This window comes from Erinaceus europaeus, chromosome 4 (assembly GCF_950295315.1).
Source record: "Erinaceus europaeus chromosome 4, mEriEur2.1, whole genome shotgun sequence".
In the NCBI taxonomy this organism is placed as follows: Eukaryota; Metazoa; Chordata; class Mammalia; order Eulipotyphla; family Erinaceidae; genus Erinaceus; species Erinaceus europaeus.
The window spans coordinates 98,421,768-98,436,375 of record NC_080165.1 but is presented as its reverse complement, the minus strand read 5'-3'; the positions used below and the strand labels follow the sequence as shown (position 1 = coordinate 98,436,375).

At 36.9% G+C, this 14,608-nt stretch overlaps 1 protein-coding gene and 1 long non-coding RNA gene across 8 annotated transcripts in view; both read left to right on the top strand.

Moving 5' to 3' along the window:
* Positions 1-12,504, top strand: part of RIMKLB (ribosomal modification protein rimK like family member B) — a 63,549-nt gene extending 51,045 nt beyond the window's left edge. Inside the window, exons 6-12 of one of the 7 annotated variants that reach the window (XR_009549529.1) lie at positions 675-4,505; positions 5,026-5,240; positions 7,414-7,491; positions 7,951-8,085; positions 8,284-8,364; positions 10,903-10,995; positions 12,315-12,504. Coding sequence is in view for 1 of the 7 variants with exons in the window: in XM_060190113.1 (XP_060046096.1) it covers positions 675-1,138 (464 nt within the window). In the remaining 6 variants the exon portion in view is untranslated. Of the gene's footprint in view, positions 1-674; positions 4,674-5,025; positions 5,241-7,413; positions 7,492-7,950; positions 8,086-8,283; positions 8,428-10,902; positions 10,996-12,314 lie in introns of those variants that run through there. The other 6 variants (XR_009549527.1, XR_009549532.1, XR_009549531.1 and 3 more) reach the window with 6 other exon arrangements.
* LOC132538121 (uncharacterized) overlaps positions 1-14,608 on the top strand; it is a 350,189-nt gene that overhangs the window by 80,929 nt on the left and 254,652 nt on the right. The gene's annotated exons all lie outside the window — the stretch shown is intronic.

The window sequence follows — 14,608 nt, the reverse complement described above, 5'->3', positions numbered from 1 at the left end:
GTAGTGAACAAAATAGTAAAAAAATCCCAACTCTGGTGAGCTTCATGTTGTGTTTTTCTGAAATTATTTAATAGTTTAATCCAGGACTTCGTTAGAATTTCACTGTTCTAAGTCTTCTGTTTCAAGGATATACAGTACCTATGGAAATATGGATACATATGTTTTTATGGCTATCTAAGGGCACAATTCATTAACAGTTATCCATTCAGAGTTGATTATCCTGTATTTTAAGAATCACCATTACTACTACTCATTCCCTTTCTTCATTTTTCCATACTTGAAGTTATTTTTAATCAGTTGCTGTTATATGTGTATATTTTCTTGCTTATTTTCCACAGATAGGATTATAGGGTATGTGAAAGATAGTTACACTCACATAATCATTTTTTATTTTTAACCAGATAACTGCTAAACTCTTGCTAATGGTAATAATAGGGATTGAACCTGGGAATCTTTGGTGCCTAAGGAATGAAAGTCTTTTTAATGTAACCCCTATGCTATTTTTCTAGTCCTTGCATAATCTTTTTTAGTAAAAATATAACTTCATTTTTAGTGCCTTTTAGGTTATATTGTTACAGTTAGAAGGGGAGGTTAGCCTTAGTGGTCACCTTTTGTTGTAGTCCAAATTGTCATTTATTGATAGGTTACTTTTAATTTTGTTTCTCTTCTGGCAGGTGGCGTGGGGATGATGTGCTCCTTGAGTGAACAAGGGAAGCAACTAGCTATCCAAGTGTCTAATATTCTGGGGATGGATGTGTGTGGCATAGATCTACTGATGAAAGATGACGGCTCCTTCTGTGTCTGCGAGGCAAATGCAAATGTAGGTTTCATCGCCTTTGATAAGGCTTGTAATCTAGATGTAGCAGGTATCATAGCGGACTATGCCGCCTCCCTTCTGCCCTCTGGCCGGCTCACCCGGCGTATGTCCCTGCTCTCCGTGGTGTCCACAGCCAGTGAGACTAGCGAGCCGGAGCTGGGTCCCCCAGCCAGCACTGCTGTCGACAACATGAGCGCAAGTTCCAGCTCTGTTGACAGCGACCCTGAAAGCACCGAGCGAGAGCTGCTCACCAAGCTACCAGGGGGCCTATTCAACATGAACCAACTGATAGCCAATGAAATCAAACTCCTGGTGGAGTGACTCCACTGGCAAATCATTAACCAACAAAGCCCTTGTAAAACTTTTTTCTTCTTTTTTGTTTTTCTTCTTTTTTGTTTTTTTTTTAACCAACTTGCAATGCTGTTCATGGAAGATGCTCAGGAAGATGAGAGAAAATTGAGTAGAATTAGAAGTGGGGAAATAGAAAAGATCTGTGCTGTTAAGATATTGCTGAATTTCATTTACAGAGAGACAGAAGAGACAAGATGTCAAACTCTTAATTTATTTAAAGATTTGTTTGTTCTCATGTCATGAAGAACATAGAGCTTTTTTATTTTCTCTTGCTTGTTACTTTATTTTCTTAAAAAGTTAGTTCAGAATAGCAGACTTCACATTGTGTTGCAAACATCTACCTAACTTAAGAAATACACACACACACAACACACACACACACACACACCTGAAAATTCTGCTAGTATCATTTCTAGGAGCTTTGTGTTCATAGTGTATAACATCTCAAGGATCTCTTTCGCTGGGATTTTTTTCCTCTTTTTTTGGTTTTTTTCTTCCCTTCATATGGGTGGGAGTGCAATGTGAAGATGACCCAATAAAGGCTTTTTAATGACAAAATTGGCATGTTTGCATAATAAAAAGAGAAATGAACAGTATTGCAATATCTGGTACACAAAGTAACATTTATTCCAATGTAGATAAAATTATACTAATTTAAAATATGTACATTGACTTGTGTTTGTGTTTTAGTCTTTTTTTTTTAAGAAGATAAATGCTCTGTTGATGTTGCATTTTTTAAAATACATGCTAGTTTTAACATTCCCTGATCTATGCCTGCATCTTTAAACAAAAGTGAAGAAATGCTACCTTTTTGTTAACAAGACACTGACTTGGAACATGCAGTTTAAAACCTCCCCCCACACACACCCTTTTGGTGACTAAGCATTTAAAGAATAAGGACAAGGAAAATTATGGGGGGTGGGGGACCTCTTAAGGGCCTATAAGTTCTTAAGTATAAAGCTGAAATGATTTCTTAACACCAGTGTTACATATTTGCATTTTTCACATTTATGGGGGATATATGTGTGTGTGTATGTGTGTGTGTGTGTGTGTGTTTGTGCACGCATGCATGTATATATGTTTTAGTTTTTGTTTACATAACCCAATCATAAATGGATAGAGCTAGGAAATGGAGCATGATGGGAAACAGTTGCTAGTTGCTTTTATGACTCCACTGGGGTACTCACATGAAAGAATAGATATTCTTGGGCCTTTTTGTGTGTACATATTATATATATATATTTTTCCTTTGGTTTAGACCATTCAGTATATTCATTTATTTATTCAAATTTATTCAGAGCTCCATACTTTAATTCAGTGCTTTGGTCATGTTATTTTTCTCCTATTACTATTATTACATTATTTCCTTTTATTATTTTTTCTTATATATAGGCTTTTGGGGTGGGGTAGGGTGGACTGGACATTTTTATTTGGGGGACATATTTAGCATTATAGAATCTCTTTCAGCCCTAATTTGAAGCCTTCAGTGTCTTCTATTCTTTATACTCCTTTACTTTCTGAATTCTGTATATGACATGAATTTTTAAAGGATGCATAAAACAAATCCTATTGATGGTTTGGAAGGTGTGTTAAGAAATGGAGATGCTGCAGAGCTCAACGTAATTTTTTAAACAAGTTCCATCTCCCTGCAATTCTCTGAAGCTTCTATTTGAATCCTTTCTTGCCTCTTCAGTACTTTTTTTTCCCCTTCAGATGGACCTTAAATATGTTTTCTTGGACACTACTAGAGAGACTTCAATGCAATAACAAAAGATCAGTATTAACCAGCTTTAACAGAGGTTTGATCATGCTTACTTGTATAGTTTTCCCCCCATTTTTTAAAAAGGAATGTAATAAAATTTGTTTTTCCATAGAATTAAATAATATTAAAGTTGAGTTAAAGGTTGATTATTGACAAATAGAATAGTATCTCTAATCTGTTCAGTGTCTCATTTCACTTAGAAGAAGCTACATAAGAGGAGTTCCTAACTTCTTTTAACATATATAAATCTCATCTAAAAGATTTGACTTGCCACATTGTCTTTTTGCAACTCATACACATATAAGTACCTCTGATTCATTAACAGAAATTCTTGGTACTTCTTTTACTGAATGACCATGCTTTGGAGGATGTATTCTATACAGAGGGATAAATGAGGAAGAAAGAATTGCTTAAACCCATCATTCATATGTTTGAGACCAGCTGGTTGCCACACAAATTATGATACATACACATTGAATAATTACTTACCACATGTATATAGATTAGAATTTTAAAAACTCAAATAGATTGTTCTCTCTAATGAAAAATTCAAGGTTCTGTTAGGCGGATAAGACACCAGGAAAAAAACATAGTTTTTATTATTTTTTTTAAAACCATACCAAGTTAAACATTGTACTGTAAGAAACATCTGAAACTATTTACCTTTAGGTTACTCTATATCTATTCATCTTATGTTCATTTACACTTTATTAAAGCATACCAACCAATATTCATCAACCAATATTTTAGAATTAAAAGGACAGGAATAGTTTAGACTTTAAAAACATGAGTATCTTCTTAAATTCCCTCAAAAATGAAGGTGAAGACAAATTATTCCTGGAATAAACCAAATAAAACAGCTCTCATATTTAAATGAAAGTTAAATATTTTCATATTGTTTAACAACATTTGTATAATCTAATATGGAAGGTTAAAAATGTTTTTATCAAATGTATAACAATTACATGCCAGTATTCAATCATTGTAAATTTGCTGTTTATTGTTAAAATTGTAATTCTGAATTGTATATTTTAAAAGTAATTCTTTCTGATATTGTTTTTATGTCACTCATGATGAAAACTGGACTATACAGAGCATGCACACATACACATACAGACACACATGAACAATTTCATTTAAAATTTTTAAGTTTTCACTTTTTTGGTGTCTATCTTTGGTTATTTATGCTGGCTTTTACTCCAATGAACTTTGAAATATTTGTGTATATGCTATCAGTAAGAAAATTCCTTGGAACATTAGAAAAACATCAAGAGACTTGCTTTCATCAGGTACTTTATCAGACTTTTAAGAAGGCATCCAAAGCATTGAAAGAAGTCATTGACTTTTAAAACCAACTCTTCTTTTTCTCAAGATGAAAACAAGAAGAACACAGTGAAAAAATAAATTCTCTTCATTCAGTGAATTCCCAGTTTGGGGCCTGGGGATCTTAGAGACATTGTGAAATCAAATCTTGTGTTACATTTTTCTCCTGGCTCACTCTTTTTGAGAAGGTTTTTGGGCTATATGGCTGGTGAGACACGATCCCCTCCTAAGAAAATGTAGGTGCTCAGACAGGTAACCTCTGCTGCTATTGTTTTTATTTGTTTGTTTGTTGTTTGCTTAATTTCTTTTAAAACTTGTTTTAATTGTACTAGGAAATTTTTAATGTAATATATTGCAGGATTTATAACCAGGTTCACTGCTTTCTTTCTTTCTTTCTTCCTTCTCCTTTTTTTTTTTTTTTTTTAACAAAACAAAGCAAAGTTAAATTCATTTAAGATACATTTAGGCATCTTTGAAGCTTGGATTTTGGAAAGTTTCAGTAGTGAACAGAAATCTGCTGTTGGAATCTTCTAGTCTTCCAGGTCTAAGTTGAAATGTTTTTAGTTTTGTTTTGGATTTTTGTGTGGTATTTTATTTCTCTTAAACCAAATGCCCTTTTGTCATGCTCTTTTGGGGTGGCTGTCTAACTCTAGTGAAAATTCTTTCTAAATTAACGACATTTAGTGTTTTAAAATTCCTTAATGTTTTGCATTTTTAAAGATGTTTTTAAAGAAATATTCTAACTGCTTGTACTGTTACTGTTCTTTGCCAGCCTTTTCAGGAGCCAAAAAAAACCAAAACAAACAAACAAAAAATTACCCAGAGAAAAAAACTTTCCTTCTTCCCCCTTCCTGATGATGAGTGAGAAGTATTGACAACTTTCGGGGTCAGTGCCCTTCTAAACTCCCCTTCCCCCAATAATGCAGCTGTATAATGAATGGTAAATGCAGCGATTTGGACTCAGACACAACCCCAGTCTGTTTGCAGGTAATTTGACTCTTTCCCTTTCTTTTCATGCCAAGACTAACCTTTATTTCTTTCTTTTTTTTTTTTTCTTTCTGTGTATACTTTAAAGGCAACATGGGTTTGTAACTTTTGTTAAAAAATAGTGCATAGCTAGATCTAGAAAATTAAATTAGAGAACTTTGGGGGTTAAAGTTTGAAATGGTTGGGATGGACTCAGGGCCTTTTGGGGGGATTTGCTGTAGCCATCTAGATAATTCCATTCCTTGCATATATGTCTTAAGTATTTCAGAGTGTGACTTTTTTGGCTTTGTTTTTGTTTTGGGTTTGTTTGTTTCTTCCATTGTGCTACTCTGGCTTAAGCTTTTTCAGGGGTTGGTGCTCCGAATACACAGTGAGCTCACAGTATAAAGACATCAATTAGGAGTTGACAGGTATGGAAAACTAGAGTTTGAAAAGGTAAAATAGGTTCTAGGTTATATATATATATATATATATATATATATATATATATATATATATATATATGGTAAAAACTCAACAAACATAGCATTCAGCTGACTCTAGTGCTTCTCTTTGACATTATAAAAGTGAAAGGGAAGGACAAGACAAAAACTAGAGCTAATTGTTTCAGCATTTCAGAGATAACTAGTTCTAGCAGGGATGTGAACAATTGATACTTATAGGTTCGAATAGCTTGGAGAGAATACTGTTTAACAGTAACCAAAGACATGAAACAAAGTGATAGGACAGGGAGAAAACTTTTCCATATTAGTAGCCTTCCTGTTAATCAATAGACTGTCACCTCCTTTGCCCAAATCCACCCATCTTTCCCCTCTTTTCTCCTGACCTTTCTAAAATTTTAGTTGTAATTATGAGTTATCATTTTGGGAAAGAATCTTCCTTCTTAGTGAAATTCATCAGAAATCCATTTAAATGCATTAGTGTTTTTCCTGTGGCCTTTAATGTCTTGTGCAAAACAGCTAAGTCCAGTGAATAGGAAATCCTGCCTTGAAATGCTATTAACTGCAGCTGAAGGCATGAAATAATTCTATCTTTTTGTACTTCAGTTCACTCATAAAACAAAGACATCACTCCCCTGGTCATTTAAATAGAAAAATATGTTGAAATAAAATTTACCAAGGAATTGATGTATACTATTGATATAAAAGCCTTGTAGAGGAGAACCTTTTTCTCTGGCTGTTAAGAATGCCCAGCATTATAATATATGACCTGTGTGTTACATGGGACATGGAGAATTTAATCCTGCTGCCCCCATGGAGATTACTGACTTACAATAATGAGCTTATGTTCATCATAGTCACATTGATTAGATGGACCTTACATAGCACATATACCTGGCTGCTACTGTATTTGGGAACATGAGGGGTGGGGTGAATTGTTGTTGTTTTAGGTTTCAGTCAGACAGACATCCCTGTGCCCCAGTTCCCAGAAGCACAGCAGTCCTCTAGGATCGTCCGTGGGAACAGCGCAGTCCTGACATCACCAAGTCTTCTGCTCAGGCTCATCCCATATACAGAGGTCAAAGGGTGGGGTTTGAGATGGGGGAAGGAATGAGAAGTAGAAACAATGTCACTGCAGTGCTGTTACTGACTAGATTTGTTGTTTATGTCAGTCCTTGTTTTACTTTAATTTTTTTAAGTTTGCAAAATCTGCATATATTAATTTGAAGCTAAAGGTAGTAGGAGGGTGGTATAAGAAGCCATTACTACTACTGCTAGTTCATTATTGAGTACTGTTTGTTAGTAGCTAATACAGACTAAATTTGAAATCTAGATGCCAGTGACAAACAGATTGGTAGTAGAGATGAATCTCGGGATTTTAGCAAATGGAAACTATTTATGTGGTGTTAATTTCCAGTTCTGCAACTGCTGTTACATTAGTCACTGTCTCCTTTTTTCCCCCCCTCTAATTCTTATATGTATATACATATACATATATATATGTGTGTGTGTGTGTGTGTGTGTGTGTGTGTGTGTATGTATACATACACACACACACACACACACACATATATATATACAGTTTGAGAAAATGTGCCTTTGTGGTCAGTTCTTTTGAAAGGACTTGATGAATCTATTGCTCTTTTGCAAAAAAAAAAAAAATATATATATATATATATACACACACCCAATGCTTATATGGGCATACAAATGCTACCCTATTTTAAATGTAGGTGGCGTATGTGTTCGTGTTTTAATGTATTCAGAGCCATTGGGCAATAAGCAGTCCAGAAAATTGAAAACTCAAGCAGGTAAAGCACTTTACACCCTTAGTTTCTAGAATTATTTTGAAAAACTCAATTGCTGCATCTTCCACAATTCTTTTGGTAGTCTTCAAAAATAAAATTTATAGGTCTTACAGACACTGAGTTCAAATTTTAAGTTACCCATTTATTCTTAGATTATAAGAATAGGTGGAGAAGGAAAGTAAAACAGAAGTAAAATGGCTCCTTGAGACGACAACTGTTGAGTTTCTAAATCTTTTCATCACTTTTTTTTTTAATTTAATTTCTCAGCTTGGCATGACCATTGATCATATGTTGTTTGATTTTTTGTGATTGGAATTTTTCTTGTTTTGCCTTTTATTTGGGGGGGGGGGAAGATCTTGGGAAATCAATGAGAAATATGTAAAAATATGAAATGTTAAAGTAATTTTTCTGTTTAATCTGAATAGTAAGCAGGAATTTTTTCTATATACCCTTCTGCTGCAGCAGAGAAATAAACTGGTAGGTGGTAGCAGAAGAAGGAATTCTTCAGATTGATGACTACTAAAAAAATGCATAGAAGAAGAAAGAGCATGACTAAGTACAGCAAAGGGGGGAAAATGGACAAAAAGAGTGTAAATGGTAAGTTATTTTCAGCTAAGAATGTATTTTCAGTCTGACACCAATGTTACATAAATCACCATGATGCCCTTAGGACCTTGTCACAGGGTGAATTTGTGTACAATTGTTCTTTGTTTTATATGAAATAATATGTAAAATTAGAGCTCTCCCACATCCATCCATTGATATGTAAGTTTTGTTTGTTTCTTTTTTAACTAGACCAGTCCTCAGCTCTGGCTTGCTCATAATGGTCCAGGGGACTGAACCTGAAAGAGAGAGAAGGGACCCACAACAATCCAGGTTCGAGCCCCCAGCCCACACTTTGAGGGGAGAAGCTTCATAAGTAGTAAAGCAGTGCTACAGGTGTCTCTTTTGCTCCTTCTCTGTCTTCACCTATCCACTGAATTTTCCTCTATCTCTATCCAAATAAATATATAAAAAGATAAAAGAGAGAGGTGGAGAGAGACACCAACCAGAGCACTGCTCAGCTCTGGCTTATGGTGGTACAGGGGATTAAACCTGGGACCTTAGAGCCTCAGGCATGAAAATCTTTTGCAGAACTGTTATACTGTCTCCCCAGCTCCCTATGAACTTCTTTTAAAATCTTGATTGAGGTTTAATTGACAGATAAAATTCCAAGGTAAGGGCTTTTAATGTTATGATAAGATATGCAATGTGAGAGAATTTACCTTTCATCAAGTTAACACATCCAATTAGATGAACCTTTGTAATAGCAGAAATTGTTATTGTCAATAAATATGACTGCAATATATATATATATATATATTTGTGTGTGTGTATATATATATATATATATAGTCTACCATCTTTTTTTTATATTTTTTTTTATATTTATTTATTCCCTTTTGTTGCCCTTGTTGTTTAACATTTTTGGGGTTATTGATGTCATTGTTGTTGGATAGGATAGAGAGAAATAGAGAGAGGAGGGGAAGACAGAGAGGGCGAGAGAAAGATAGATACCTGCAGACCTGCTTCACCGCTTGTGAAGCAACTCCCCTGCAGGTGGGGAGCCGGGGGCTTGAAACGGGATCCTTAAGCCAGTCCTTGCGCTTTGTTCCACGTGCGCTTAACCCGCTGTGCTACCTCCCGACTCCCATAGTCTACCATCTTTTAAAAAAAATTATTAGTTAGTGAAAGAGAGAAGAGAGAGAACTCTAGAGCATTACTCTGGTACATGTGATGCTGAGGATCAAACTATTTTTATACCCATTTATATATTTATTTATTCCCTTTTGTTGCCCTTGTTTTATTGTTGTAGTTATTGATGTCATCATTGTTGGATAGGACAGAACGATATTGAGAGAGGACGGGAAGACAGAGAGAAGGAGAGAAAGATAGACACCTGCAGACCTGCTTCACCAATTGTGAATCGACTCCCCTGAAGGTGGGGAGCCAGGGGCTTGAACTGGGATCTTTACGGGATCAAACTATTTTTAAAAGTAAAAGACAGCCTGCTTAAGTGGAAATACTAGAGATGAAAATAATAGAATTTAGTAGAAAAACAAAATATGTTAGTAAAGTGGTCTTTTAAAAAAATGGCTGGTTTGGGGTCGGGTGATGGTGCACCTGGCTAAGTGCACATAGTACCAAGCATAAGGACTCGGGTTCAGATCCCCACTCCTCACCTGTAGGAGGTTCGCTTCACAAGCATTGAAGCAGGTCTACAGGTGCCTGTCTTTCTCCCCTCTCTCTCTCCCCGTCCTCTCTTAATTTCTCCCTGTTCTCTCTGGAAAAATTAGTGGGGTGGGGGGAAGACAAAATGGCTTCCAGGAGTGGTGGATTCCCAGCAATAACCCTGGTGGCAATAGGAAAAAAAAAAAAAACACAAAACTGTCTGTTAGTCTCAGTTCCTTGTCACTATTGTGCCTATCAATTCTACTTTGCCTGTCTATTCTTCTGCTCCTTTTTGTTGTTGTTGTGATTTTTGCCTCCTATCTGTATCTCTCAACTCAGTCTTTCTATGTGCTTCAATTTTGTTTAGTACCTCTGAAAGTTTCTTTTCCAGTGTCTCCATCTTTCAGGTAGCTTCTGCCTGTTTTTCAGTGTGTCATTTCATTTGCATGACTGTTGGGGTAAACAGCTTTATCTCCTTTATCCCCATTTAAACATTCGAACCAGAGTACCAGCATTATGATTTTCTACATTTTAAAATTTAATTGGCTGAGTAGAAAAATAAACATTTCAGGGTCAGGTTACACACCAGGTTAAGTGTACACATTACAGGGAGTTGGGCGGTAGCACAGCGGGTTAAGTGCATGGAGCACAAAGTTCAAGGACCTGTTTAAGGATGCCGGTTGGAGCCCCTGGTTCCCTACCTGCAGGGGAGTCGATTCACAGGTGGTGAAGCAGGTCTGCAGCTGTCTATCTTTCTCTCTCTGTCTCTGTCTTCCCCTCCTCTCCAGTTCTCTCTGTCCTATCCAACAGTGATGACATCAACAACAATAATAACTATAACAATAAAAAGGGGCAACAAAAAGGAAATAAAATAATAAATATTTTTTAAAAGTGTACACATTACAATGCACAAGGACCTGGGTTCAAGCACCTGGCCCCCACCTGCAGGGGAAAAGCTTCATAAGTTGTGAAGCAGGCATGCAGGTGTCTCTCTGTCTCTCCTCCTCTCTCCCTCTTTCTCTCTGTTTCTGGCTGTCTCTATCCAATAGGTAAATAAAGATTTAAAAAATTGAGAAATAAACATTTCCCAACTCCTAGAATTAAACAATATAAATTTATAATAAGATGCAAGTCTCAAACTATTTGTTTATTTTAACTATGTTTTGACAATCAGTATGTTTTTTTTCTTCTTCTTTTTGCCAGGACAGAGAAATTAAAGGGGGAGGAGATGGAAAAGGAGAAAGAAAGAGGTACCTGCAACACTGCTTCATCGCTTATATAATTTCCCCTTTGCAGGTGAGGACCAAGGGCTTGAACCCAAATCCTAGTGTATGGTAACATGTACACTCTACCAGATACACCACTGTCGCTGCTGTCAGTGATTTTTGTGTGTGTGTGTGTGTGTTTTCTCTCAGATTTATTTACTTTCACACAGCACTGAAGTTTCTTCCTTATACAGTGAGCGGCTGCGTTGTGTATAAGACTGACCAGAACGCTATTCAGCTCTAAGATATGTTGTGCTGGTGATCAAACCTTGGGCTTTTGGTACACAAGTCGAGCACTCTGCCATTGGGATATGCCTGTGACCCATAATCAGATCTGTTTCATATCACTTGGGTTAAAATCTGTATATGTTGATTCATGGGCAGTGAAGTAGGTTCTCTCCCCTCTCTGTCTTTCCCTCCTCTCTCCATTTCTGTCTATCCTATCCAACAGTGACAACAATAATAACAACAATAGTAACTACAGCAATAAAACAAGGGCAACAAAAGGGAATAAATGAATATTTTTTAAAAAATTGTATATGATTATAATTTTTAATATGGAATTCTCTGTCTGGAATTGGACTGATTTAAAGGTTACTCAGGGGCAGAATGCAGTACTCACTTGTGTGAAGGCCCCAGGATCTGTCCCTGGTACTCTAGCCTCTCTCATGAAATAAATAAATAAGTAAATATATTAAAACTGATTTTTAAAAAAGGTGTTAGCAGGTAGTTAGGTGGTAGCCCAGTGGCAGTTGGTGCAAAGCGCAAGGACCAGAGTAAGGATCCTGGTTTGAGCCCCTGGCTCTCCCACCTGCAGGGGAGTCGCTTCACAAGCAGTGAAGCAGGTCTACAGGTGTCTGTCTTTCGATCCCCCTCCCTGTCTTCCCCTCCTCCCTCTAATTCTCTCTGTCCTATCCAACAACGATGACAACAATAATAGCTACAACAATAAAACAACAAGGGCAACAAAAGTGAATAAATTAATTAATTTAAAAAAGGAGTTTGTATTGGCACTGGCTGCATTTTGATAAATTCTATTGGACCTATAAATTGAATTATTTTTCATCACTAGCGGAGCGAAGTACAGGGCTTTCAAGTGGGTCAAGTAAAATTGTGAACTAAGATTGCTCTTACAGACCAGTCATTGACATAAACTTTCACTTTAATGACAGAACATTAAATGTCTGCTAAGTCAGAATCAGAGTGTATCTTTTTCAGCTGAAATCATCAAGATATTATGTGGAAAAATAATTATTATTATTACTGTTATTATTAGTAGTAGTTGTAACCTAGGGAAAGACTGCTTAGAATTGTGATGTAAGTGACTTATTCTGTGTTTTTCCACCCTAGATTTTCCTGAGATGACCAGTGTTCCTTTCGCTTATTACTTCACAAGGTGGATGAAGATAGATTTGACTAATTGTTTTTTTTTTTTCAAATGGAAGACAATAGTACACAGACTAGGGAAGCAATAGTTGTAACCTATTGTGATTTCAATTTTTTCTCTAAATAAAAAATATCAGAACTGGAGATGAAATAGCATGGAGTGTGACTTGATCTTTTGGCAGCTGTTTCTGTCCACTCTCTTCTATATGAACTCACTTTAGCCCAACCATGCAGACTTAAAGTCTAGCTCCACATGTGTTTTTTTGTTCATTTATTACATTTCCATTGGTTCTTTTGACTTATTTTTAAACATTGGTTTATTTCAGGGCTAGAGAGCTCACTCCAGGTAGGGTCTCTTTATTACCATGCACACCATCTGGCTTAGCCCTGGCACCACATGGCAGGTGTTAACAGTAGTGGAGGAAGCTTCAGTGCTCTCATGTCTCTTACCCACTTTCTGAGTGAAAATAAATGTGGCCTGGATCAGTGTGGTTCTATATACTTAAGGCCCTGGATTCACCAAAAGTAAATAATTTGTTAATATAATAAGAGACCAGAGCACTTTCCACCATATATGATGCTGGTGGTTAAACAAAAGGCCTTTATGAGTGTAAGTCCTGTGTCTTCTGCTGAGCCACCTCCCTAGCTGCTCTCAATATGCTAGATACCCTGACCTCTCTTGACATATTCAGAAAGTCAGCCCTTTTAGCACATGGACTAGCATTAAATACTAGATTTTCTCTCTCTCTTTAAACCAGAGCACCGCTCAGCTCTGGTTTATGGTGGTTAGGGGATTGAACCTGGGACCTCAGAGCATCAGGTATGAGCCTGTTTGCATAACCATTATGCTGTCTCCCACACCCAGTCCGCTACCTCTTTTCAGTTTTGTCTTTTCATATTGAATACTTGTTGCACTCTCTCTTTTCTTTTAAATTTCTAAAGATACAACATTTTCCTTTTGCTCAGCTACCATTCAGGCCCCCCCCCAAACAGGCTTATAAGGGCCAGGATAATACTCAGCTATTGATAATTTATGACACTGTAAAATGTAGATAGTATAAGTTTAGAGGTAGATCAGTCTAGTGAAATCTGTTCCTAAAAGTTATGTATAGTCTAGACTTGTGGGTGGTTTGGGGTTATTTTCTACTTTTTATTTATCATAACTTTAAAAAATGAATTTTTGGGACTGGGTGGTGGTGTACCCACTAGAGCACACACTGTGTAGGGAGGGTTCAAGCCCCTCGTCTTCACCCACAAAATGGAGGGAAACTTCAGGAGTAGTGGAGCAGTACTTCAGATCTCTCTCCTCTCTGTCTTTCTCTACACCTCTATTTCTGCCTCTCTCAGAAAATGAAAATAAAAGGGGGGGTTGGGAGGGAAGAATTCATTGTTAAATCATATATTAGTTTTCTTGGATCTTCCAACAGGCAGACACCAAGAGTATTCCAAAGTACTGGGGGTGCACTGAAGGAGATGACAATGCAGGATACAAGTGAGAGGCATAGTTTCACTTGTTTGTTTTTGTTATTGTCAAATGCAAAATGCCAACTAGCTTATTCCCTGGTTTTTGTTTGCTTGTTTGTTTTGTCTCCAGGGTTATCCTTGGGGCTTGGTGCCTGCATGAAGAATCCACTGTTCCTGGAGGCCATTTTCCCTATTTTTTTTTTTTTATTGCTTTTGTTGCCTCTGTTGGATAGGAAGAAAGAAGTTGAAAGAGGAGGGGAAGACAGAGCAGGGAGAGAAAGATACAACACCTGCAGACCTCTTCACCATTTGTCTGCAAGTGGGGAGCCAGGGGCTCGAAATGGGATCCTTAAGCTGGTCCTTGCACTGCACCATGTACACTTAACCAGCTGTGCTACCACCCAGCCCCCAGCTTACTCCCTGTTTCCTTCTAGAACTCTTAGTTAGTGGTCCTTCAGTTACTCTTCAGTCAGTTGTATCCTTCATAATTGGGTCCACGTTAAGGACCTGCCCAAGATAACAGCAGCCTTTAGTTATGTTTTGCTATTTTATGTGAAAGAGGCCATGCCAGGGGCCAGACCCAGAAGGTTACTAGGGGTATCCTGAAAGAGAAGGGGAGTCAAGAAGACATCTCTGTCATACTTAAGCAGAACTTTATTTTTATAATCTCATAAGGCTTACATCATTAAAACAGAAATCACCAAGGCTTTGATTAGTACAAAAATCACCAAGGCTTTGATTATTAAAACAAAAATCACCGAGTCGGAGACTTCTGGAGGCGGGGATACGAGCAG